Genomic DNA, 11,970 nt, shown 5'->3' on the forward strand with positions numbered 1-11,970 from the left:
ACATTCATGATTTATCATTGTCACCCAGACACAATATTATAGGCTACTATTTTATTTATTATTTTTCGGTTTTTTTAGGGTAGTTATGTCAAGTCTTTGGAAATGCATTTCATCCCAACAGGAAAGTTTGAAAAATCGGTCACCGGTCGTGGAGATCTCGAGGGAAAATTAATGAGGCTATAAGGTCCTGCGGCTACTGGGGTGTGGTCGAAGGACCTTTTCGTGTTGACATTGTTAAAATACCCTTTTGTTTACTTTCGAACGTTTTAGGGTCTTCGCTGACGCCACTTTCTGCTGTTCGTATCAACTCTTGGTGAAACCGCTGTAGATCTTCCAACTGGTCAACAATCCGTTTGTAAACACTTTGGTCGCCATCTAAAGTTTCCGGACAAACTACATTTTGTTTAAAATATAACAAGACGCGAAAGAAACGAGAAACCTTTTATGAAAGTATAGACGTATATTACACAACATAATATGACGTGTAGGTGCCTATATGTATGTGCGTGTGTGTAATATTGCATGTAACAATTATCAGTTCTTTATTGTTATTCTTAATATTCTATTGATAGTTAATCATAAAATCTGTATTATACGGTACACAATTAATTTAAAGAAACTCACTTGAAACAAATGCAACCAGACGTTCGCGTAATGACTGTTGCAGTAAAGCCATAACACAGAATGGAATAATATTAAGACAATTATTTTCCAAATATAAATAATCAAAAAATAAATAAACAAAAACAGTTCAAATTCAAATCATATTGTTTATCTAATATATATATAAATATAATATATACATACATATATATATTATATATATATCTAGTCTCGTCACTATATAACATACAGTATGTATACAACGTTGATTTAATATTATAGTCATAAATAATAATAGCCAATTAACAATCAATAACAATAATTACACATTTTTATTTATATGTTTATAATTATATAAATATGATTTCGTTATATGTATAGGTACACGTTGATAATCAAATTGACATTATGACATTAATACAAATTGCGCTCAGTTAATTAAATTTGAGCTTACCATATATTTTTTTTTTAATTTAATTTCCAAATGACATATTAAAACATATTGTTTGACAGTGGAATATAATATTATTATGTTCGGTCACTTGAACATTTGTAATGATATGAAATTTACAATTTCATTAAGCTCCTGTGTGGTTATTTTTTCATGGCCCAGCGGCTTCCGTATATCCTTTGACTAATGTCTCTATGATGAGTTTAATGGTGATTTTATATATTGTTTCGATGTTTTCTGTGAACCGATCGCCTAATGTAGTTTTTACTGCTTCCAAAAATGGCACTTCAATTTTCTAGAAAAAAAATAAAATAAAATAACATACGAAACGTTTTATAGACAAAAAAATCATTAAAGAACTTTAAATCGAACACTTTGATTAGTTCAATTAAATTGTTATCATTGTATTATTGTGAATTCATCTAACCCAAAGTTTGACTCAATAAAATATTCAAGTAAATGTTTATTTATTTTTGTATACCGACTATTGGATGTATTGTAAATAAAATAGCACAATGACAGAATGGCTATAATATCAATAGGCATTAGAAACAATGCAATACAATACTTTTAAATATTTTATACGTTTGAATACATAATATAATTTTATAAATTATAATAAACTATCGGAATCCTATCAAATAGTTATTAAAAAGCAGGCAAGTGGATGTCACTCTGCTGTATAGTAGGTTACAAGTGGGTCATTGTATAATAGATTGTATTAGACTTTAATTAAATTTTATTATATTTTCATTGTATAAGAAAAACGATTCTGAGCGGAGACGGTTTGTCAGTCTGGATATTTTATATTGTTATTATTTATTTTATCATGTGAGTTGAATTAATATTATGATATTATAATTTTTTATTCGTTTCGATGGTTATAAACAAAGTATTGGAAATTAAAATCCCATTTTTAGCGTTTTTTCGTAATTTTTCGGTGGTTTTTCCCGTGGCATTAAATAACTATTGATAAAATTAAAAAACGACCTCTTTAAAGTACCATCTTGATCAAATTTGCTAAAAGGTAAGGTACTATATGTTGAAATCGAAGCACTCCTTCTGGTAGAAATTTTGTATACAGGATATAAAAAAAATAAAATAAAATAAACACCATTGCTAACCTAAACCACTAGCTTCCACGCTCCGCTCAGATCTAAAATTAATATTGTGATTGGCTGTAATTGAAAATGTCAATTAATCCTTAAACGATGTATTGATATGATTATTCTTTAGTTATTTAAAATTCTAAGCGGAAGGACGAATGTATTGGTTTTACAGTGCATGTGTTTTTGATTTTTGTGTCCATCATTAACTTTTCAAGCAGTAAAATAATGGGTAGGTATTTGATATTTTCACCAAACATTTCAAAAACATGGTGAAATAATTTTGAAAATATTTCGTATATTTTTTATGAGTTTATACTTTTTTACTTTTAAAATTTTAGAATTCGTTAATTTTTTTTTCAAATTTCCGTAAATGTTTATCCTCCATTGAAAAAATAAGAGTATAATAATATAAGGTTCTTTATAAGGTTCCTGATAAGGTCTACTATATAATATTATAGTATGATTGACATTTGTAAATATCGAATATTCATATGCATTATTTATGCAATTTCAATATAATTTCAAATTTTTACAAAATTAAATATTTAAACAAAAAATAACAATTTGTTATTTCACTGTAATTAAATAAATAGTAATAGTAATGTTTTCGCCACTGTGTATTTTTATTATTTTTTGTAGACAATTATATTCCCAAAGCATTAAAACTAATCTTAAGCTTTTTATACCACGACCCAATTTACACCAACACATCGCTCTACGGTACGTGCGGTACAAACATATTATCTGTTAAAACCAATAATATAAAATACAGGATGATTCATCAAGCATGGTCATCTCCTTTTTCTTTTTCAACGATACAGTTATTCAAAATCTGGTTTTCGGAAATTTTAAATATTATTCTTATAATCATATTTTAAAATAAGTTTTTTCATTATAATTGGAGTGTTTGGTGGAGATACAAACTTTTGTTTTTTCAAATGACAGCCTCTTTTTTATACCGTAAATTATTCAGTGCATAGTTTTTCTGAATATATCGACGCATACAAATGAAAATTCGAACGAGTAGTTATTGATGAGCTATTTAATTGTGTGTACTAAGAATAATTATTAGTCCATGATAATGGGTTTGGAGGATATGGGAGCTATGGTAATTTGAAAATTTTAGTAATTTATTTTAATCTATTAAAATGTACAATTATATAATAATGGTCCAAGTATAATATAAATACTTGATCCGAAATCACGGCTATTTTATTTTATTTGTAAAACTATTCTTGTGGACTATTATATATATCCTTAATATAAACATTTTAATAACGAGGGATGTTCGCATTTAAAAAAAAGATTGAAGTTTGTATCACCCCAAAAAATTCCTTAAGTAATTAGTACTAACATTTTCGATGATTTGAAAATATGATTTTAAGTATATTAAAACATTTTAAGAACCAGAATTTTAATTTATTCATTTTTAAATGAAAGAATGGGGTTTAACGTGCTTGGTTAACACTTAGCATCCAGTAGGTACATTATATTACCTATATAATGTATGCGATATATTTCACAGAATCGATTTAAAATACCGTATTAGTAATATAAAAATAAATTACTTACAGTAGTATAATTAAATTATAAATTATAATATATCCTTACAAATATACCTATAGAGATTGTCACAAAATCTCCGCTCAGAATTGTTTATCGTAGGTATGCAATTATATTATACAACAAAATACAATTTAACACGTCCAATGTAGTGATCTACTCAATGACAAATGGATTGGCGTTATAATATTTTCATTTAGAATTTTATAACTTTTACCCTAGAATAATCCATAACCGTTTCATACCATTTCATTATAACAATAATTAGGTTTATTATTATTTTATTAACGTTTACTAAATATATAAAAAACAAATAAAAACTTTATAACCGTACAACGATTGTGCATTGTCAAATAAAATAACAGTGAATGATTTTTTCCAATAAATGTATATAAATTCAGTTTTGATGGTTCAAAATGCCTCAAAAACGTGATTATTATCAAGTTTTTCTTCGGTCTGTTATTTTCGGGCATCAATCACACGTCAGACGTTATCAACTCAGGCTCAGCATCAGTGATTGCGGGTCAATATATTATTATATTTTGTGTCAGAGTTATGAATCAAATTTGCCTCAGTTTATTACAAACATGTGTTTTTGGAAGCTTCGTATACGGAATTTATTATAAGCATTAAACATATTCATGAGACGTCTGTCTGATTTCCTATATGAACTAGATTTCATTAATATTGCAGCCGGAACAAACGGAACAATCGAAACATTCAAAAACAATTTATTGGTAAATTTAGATATACACTGAAAATAAAATATTTTTTCAAAGTTCGTATAACATTTCTGATATGTAAATATTGTTGTGTGATTGGTTTTGTTGAATGATATTTTAACCGTTGTTTATGATGACGCCACACCATTATTCGTTGACTCCGTCTATTACAAGTGCGTTGTAAAGCACCAGTTCAATTTTAGTTTTGTTAGTTTTAATATTAAAAATAAATTGATGTAGGTATAATCAAATGTTAAGGTAACTCAATTGTCCCTGTTTTAACGGGGATTTTATTCCATTGCTTAAAATTTTAATTGTAAAGCGAGCAGGTTATGCGTGTGTAAAATATCATAATTTAAAAGATTCGCCCTGTGTGTTACAAATTATAATACTTTATATAGCTGTAAATTTCAAATCTATAATTATAAAATATTTAATAAATTTATATTTACTACCTTTGAATGTATAATCAATGCTACTACTTAGTATTAATTTAAATGTCAAGTTTAAACGATAAACACGACGTATCATATACTATTCTTACCTACTTACATATAGACCTAAAATGTTTTTAAATTGAAAATTTTTACTGATTTTCGTGATAGTAAAAATATTAAAATAGATCATAAAGTATCATATTATCAGGTAAGTACAAAAAAAAAATACCAATTTAAATTAGCTTAATTTCTGTAAATTCTAAAATTCAATATTCTGCAGCAGTTAGCTTCAATACATGATTTATTTATAATGTATATTGAATGATTAACCAGACGACGAAATCAATTTGTATGGCGTATGAAACTGTTAAAACTAATGGTTTTACCCATAATTCTATCGAACATACTGTACGTAATTGCATCAACAAATCACAGGGTGCAGTTAATTGTTCCACGATGTCGAAGAACAACCAAAAACAATGGAACTACTGATGTGTGCACCAAAACGATCGCCATTATATTATTGCTATTATTCTCGTTAGTCGAACAAATTCATCAAACTCAACCGTTTTCGAATAATAATACAATATATTTTGGGTGACAAATCGTATACTTTAATAGCGACAAGTACCTACCTGTTGTACGTACTTGGAGGTGAGCAGTTATTCTAGTTTGGTTGTGAATATTACTGCCAGTAATATTATTATAATTATCGATTTTAGGTTCTGAATTAAAAGACAAATGCATTGGCCTTACTTCAAATATCTAGTTATTTTAGTTTTGAGTTATGCCTGTAACCTTTAACAATCAATGTTCAATTAGACGAATTAATGCAATAAAAGTTTCGTAGTTTCCTATCTAGCTGTGTATTGCTGTATTGGAAAAGCTGGTAATTTAAATACGCAATTCATTAATTTTCATATTACTTTTGGTTACCAGAAGAAAATTATAAAAATGAAAAAAAAATTATATAAAATGTATTATCTACTCATACCTATACTTATACCATTAAGGGCCAGTTGCACCGTCTCTGATTAAAGTTAAGCGGAGTTTAATCAGCCGAATTTGCCCGGTTAAATATCTGTTATCAGCTGATTAAGCTTAATCGAAGTTTAACCGTAGACGGTGTAACTGGCCCTAAGTATTAATACTAAATAATCTTATTTTTATTATTCATTAAAAAAATTGCTTTTAATATACCGGTCCGTAACGTATTAATTGTACATAAAGATATTGAAATAAAGTTAAATATTAAAAAATTATCTTTCTTTGGCCAGGTATCCCAAGTTTATTTTTCTCCTATGTTTGGCTCTAAAATTTGAATTTGAATCATTAAATAAATGTATTAATTGCTCTTTATAAAATTCGAAGTTTAAAATTTGAATTAAGTGTTAAGTTAAATTTGTTCATATTAACTTTTTACTTTATGAAGTGTTTTTTATTTAAAAGAATATTTTTAATCTATACTAACTAATTGAAATACAATAGATAAATTAGATGAATAATGAACCTTAGTATTACCTAGTTTGGTATCATAACCTTATGAAATTAAGAAAAAAAAGAAAACTAACTTAACTAGAAAAGTAAAACAAAAGTTGGTTAACCTCAGATTTCCAATACACATCTCTAACATAGTATAGATTTATTGTTAATTTTATTGGAATGAAAAAAAATAACTTTAGAAGATTGACTTTTTGATTAAATAATATTTACATAGAGCTATGCAAGATATAATATCCCCGGATTACAAATATATGGATATACAGATATTAGAAATGTGGTTGTGCCATCCACGTCAGTTTTATTTTTTTTCAATTCATTATATATCACCCGATAAGCCATTAGTCCAATCCACTAGTAATGTTCGTGGCTGTGGATAGTATCATAATATCTACACGTCCATACTTCCATAGTCATAGCACATAAAAATATATACAACACGCTGTTACAGAGATATAACAACTGAAAAATCGTCCGTCAGATAACTTATCATTGTGTGGGATTGTGACCCAAAATCGATAATTTATTTTAATTAAAAAAAAAACATTTAAAGGAGGGTTACAACCCCTAAATGGGTAAACTCTCCTATTGGTTGTCAGTGATGTTTTACTTTATGGTTATAGCAATGACTGAGAAATTCGAAAAATTACCTCTTCAAAGGGCCGCATCTAGATAAGATTTTCTCTCTACGTAGGTATAAAGGAAAGCCATAGAAACTTCAAACTCGAAAAAGTGTGTTCATAAAAAAAAGATAATAATAACGCCATCATCGTTGAAATCATTTCATTCGGGTTCTTAAACTATAACAGCTGATGGTCCTCAATATTACATCAATATTTATTGTAATTGTATTCGAACAATTTACCTGCTGATTACTTAAAAAAATACACATTAAAAATAATGGAGCCGTAATGGTTTATGAACTCTTATAGTCTTGTTATATTAATCAGTATCCGTGTAAGTATAATTGTATAATGAAGTCGTTTTTAACTCTGCTGATGCCTGATAATATAGTCGACCCGAAATAATTTACATAGGTACCTACCTCACTGAACCATAACTGAATGGCTATTTAGTCGGGTTATTTCGTGTACCTACCGTTTAACTAGACAAATATTAGCTGACTCTTTTCAGAAACTAAATTAATGCAAAATGTAAATTTAATGATAAAAAGCGTTGTCGTATTTAAACGGGATTTAAAAATTACCCAATGGCCCATTATAAAGACGACGATTTCAAATATAATATAACAAAAAGGAAACAATAATATAACGGAATAATGCAATTTGTAACGAGTTTCCAAAACTTGTATACAAATTAAATTATGGTATATTAGTATCTGAATAATAATTTAAGATTTATCGGTTTTAGCGAGCACGTCATGTACACGAGTTATATTGTTATTATGCATATATTTTATATATTAATTCTACCCGCGGTCGCGTCGCAAATTTATAAACGAAACCTCGACCTTAAATGAAATTTGTTTTTTTACTTCAAATATGATAGAATATGATCAGAATAGCTGGAAATGTTTTTATTATCCATACCTATCATACTTCTTAACAAAACTTAAATCATTTTAGCAATAAATATTTAAATTCACATAATATTAAATATATTATAAACATACTTATGTATTTGAAGAATTTTTTCCTCAAATTCCTATTTTTAAATAGGCACTTGTCTATAGAAAGCTCTTCAAGACCGTAATTTATTTTAGCATGTATCTTTTGGTATGATTGTAATATTTTACTAATGTAAAATTTTTTTTAATTACATTTATCGGAGACAATGGTCAACAAACAAATCCTTATACAGTTTGGCATAAAAGTATACACGACATTTTTTATTTGGTATTTTGTATTTTTGAATATAATACCACAAAAATATGTCGTATTTTAATTATATTTTTTGAATCATTTTTTTCTCTAGGTATATAATTTCAAATATATTCCAAAAATAAAAAAAGTATTTAATTATTTAAATAGGTATTTAACAACTAAAATGTATAGCGGTGAACGGTATCGATTTCTAAAGATATCTCTATTACAGCTATCAAGCCACAGATGTTTATTGTTTAAAGGGAGTACGCTGTCTAGTAGGGTAAGAGTTATTTATTTCTTCGTAGCTGATGGCGAATACATTCCGGGTGTGTAGAGTTCTTCTGGTTTCATCAAATGCAAATAGGTGTGACAGATGGGATCTATCCCGGAGCGATTTATTATCACTTCACTGTTTCCAGTCTCACTCCATCCGTGTATTATGTGATTTGTTGATGACCGATTTCGATTCAATCCTCTGTTGTTCGTTCGTTAGACAAAAGTTTTCATAAATTTGTACATGCATCATACATGCGTCATAAGTCTTTTCAATCGATGATATCGATTTTAATGGTACTATTCATTATGAAATATGAAATTTAGGTCCCTATATTTGAACCAATGTAGTTTTATGGCATTCAGATTTCAGATATCACTCAAACCTTCCAACCTAAGAACAAGTTGATTTGCCATCCTTATAATATTATAGTCTCCCTCTATTCATCGAGAATAATAATCTCTACAATGACTTAAAAATACAAACGCAATTAGCAAAATCATACCTTTCATTTCATTAAAAGTTAACGTATCTTAAAAAAACCTTCTATAACTAATCTACTATCCTTCAGCACACTTCCCGATAACCCGCAGACATGTCCAAAACGAACATGTCCTATAGACAATTAATAATATAATCCGTCGGGTGCCTATCTATACCGACTGCTATCCCGTTCTGCTATATTTCCGTTATATATAAATTTACATGTCAGTAATAAAAATGAATTATTGTAAATTATTCTGAGTATTATATTATTGTTATCAGAAAATAATTTTTTAGTAAAAAAAGACTATGTACTTATGAGAGGCAATACAATATTTGGAAAAATGAGTATGCCAACGTGCCATTATTATAGTCTGTCTTTTACTTTTGGATAAACAATTGTTTTTGGCACCGCACACTGTTAATTTGCGATTTTATATTATTGTAGTGCCATATAAACGGAAATCAGCCACTTGGATTGTGTATGTTTTTATTTATTCTTAGTCAAGCGTTACTTTTTGAGAAATATTTTAAAACGTTGTTCATTTGTTCCCGCTTGAACTAATACAAATAACAAATGCTTGAAAGTATTAAGATCATCATCAACATGGTTCGTTGAAAATTTTCAAAAGTTCTTTGTTATTACTATATTATAATGTGCAGTATTTAACTTCGAAATTTTGAAAGTTAAATAAAAGGTTTATGTAAGACTTTGTTAAAAAGTGAACTTAATTTGAACGGAAAAAAATGAGCACCTTATTCGCTGAGTTCTATAGATGCATACATTTTAATGAATAATAATATGTAAAACTGAAATATAATAGAACGTTTTTTTTTAATATTAAATAATAGAAGAATTAATATTCAAATGACAGGTTTATTAGGGTACTAGACACAGGTAGTACATGTTTATGTTAGTATCTCGTGGGTAGTTATATTATAAGCAATTTAAGTGTGTTGGTATTTGGTGAAATTTTTTGGATTCAATTTTGAAAGAATTGTGGTCTTTAAAAAAACTGAACAGAAAGTTATCAGAATTTTATCAATTTTAAAATCGACAATCATTCACTTTTACATTTGACATAATATTAAAATTGTAATAAATAATTGTTTAATTTGATATTACAATGATAAGTTTTTCAGGAACAAAAACCAGTATATAAGTAATGATGAATTGGTAACGGCTGTCTACAATTATTATAATTATGTCTATAATAATATATATATATTATTTATAATTAAGTATGAAATGCGTTTATAAAGTGTTTAGTTTGAAGTAGGGTCATTGGACCCCTCCCTTCTCTCATACCGTCACGTCCTGTAAACTGTACCCCCATGGCCCCTATTACTTATTGTATTGAATATTACAGATTGTACATATTCTTGTTTTCCAATAGAAAAAAAAGGGTTTAGTGGTAGGAAAAATACATTATTCTTAAGCAGTTAAACTCAATACTTCCCGCTTGCTCCCTGTCTAAAATTGGAAATACCTCAGTCTTAATGTTTTGAATGATTTTATATTTTTATGACACAGCGTTTTTAAATTTGTATAATATGTGTCTTAATATGTTGAATTAAGTTTTATCACCACGATAAAAAAATATATAATTATTTTTAAATTATAGGTATTAAGATTAAATGCATTTTATCGAATTTATAAGTACTATTAGAAATGCATTAGGTTTTGAAAAGGTCTATCTATACAGTTTTCATAATTTGAATTTATTTCTTAGATATATGAATAAGGATGTATAAATATATTTATTTTTTTGTATGTTGTCGACTGTTGTAATCTCATACAATAATGGGAATCATTTTTAAAATATTTTATCATGTGCTAAAAAAAATCTGAATTATAACAACTAAATTATTATTTAAGTTAAAATAAAAATATATTATTTGGATTGAAATTTAAAGTTATTGAGCGTACTATAAGCAATTATGCAGTCTGCTATCATTAATACTAATTTTCATCTTGTGACGTACCTATATTCATAGTAGTTATAAAAATAGAAATTTAGTTGAGACCGTTTTAGCAGCTATTTAAGTTGCCTGAGTCTTAAAAATGCTTTACATAATTCATAATGAATAATATGATAGCTAGGGAAACTTTCCAAAGTAATTACGTTAAAATCGAATATTTCTAAAATGTATAACAAAATGTACCTATACCTATTGTAAATTAGTTTTTCATTATTATAATAGTCAATAAATTATACACAGTATCATCACTTTTAAATCCACGTACAACATAAGCTGAAGCAAAAACTATAACGAGTAACGACATTATATTACCTCAGTGGCGCCCAAGACATATTTTTCAGGTGTAGCAAGACAATATAGTTTTACCCAATCATCCACCTACCCACCCACCGACCCACCAAAAGTTATTACATTTTTTTCTTTGAATTTTCTTCGCCTCTTATTTCCAATGTGTTACAAACACTACACCAAGTTATAGGGTTTAGCCAAACCCCCACCAAAAAAACTAAGAGTATCTACACTACATACAGATACATCGGTACATGTATATGTTTTGTTTCTACTGAATAAAGTTGACATAATAATGTCGATGTCAATCTGGTATTAGATACGAGGAGACGAGGATTAAACTGTGGGTAACTTTTATACGTGTAAAAAATAAACAAGTTTCAAAGACCGCAATTATTTATTGAGTAGGTTATTTATTGATTAAACATTTTTTTTAATTTTTAATTTAAACGACAGAATCGTAATTTACAACACTTTTAATGATGAAAAATAAAGGACGGTGTGTACTGAAATATGAAACGTACTGACGAGTTTCAAGAACTATGGCCAATATACAATAAGGCACGAGACGACTTTTTTGGATAATGTGTTTTTTCCCGTAATATTAATCTTATAATGAGAATAACAAGCACTACAAAAAAACGTGGGTAAGTGGATGTCGTTCTGCTGTACAGTAGTTACAAGTGGGTAATGGATAGTATTAAATTTGATTCAATGATATAATATCACTG

The 11,970-nt window shown here is 27.7% G+C and overlaps 1 protein-coding gene across 1 annotated transcript in view; it reads right to left on the bottom strand.

Moving 5' to 3' along the window:
• Positions 1-925: 925 nt before the first annotated feature.
• The window catches only part of LOC100169044 (neuroglobin), a 54,871-nt gene continuing 43,826 nt past the window's right edge, over positions 926-11,970 (bottom strand). Inside the window, exon 3 of the mRNA XM_029490957.1 lies at positions 926-1,349. Coding sequence (XP_029346817.1) covers positions 1,206-1,349 — 144 coding nt within the window. The 3' untranslated portion in view covers positions 926-1,205. The remainder of the gene's footprint in view (positions 1,350-11,970) is intronic.

The sequence above is a fragment of the Acyrthosiphon pisum genome, chromosome A2 (genome assembly GCF_005508785.2).
Source record: "Acyrthosiphon pisum isolate AL4f chromosome A2, pea_aphid_22Mar2018_4r6ur, whole genome shotgun sequence".
In the NCBI taxonomy this organism is placed as follows: domain Eukaryota; kingdom Metazoa; phylum Arthropoda; class Insecta; order Hemiptera; family Aphididae; genus Acyrthosiphon; species Acyrthosiphon pisum.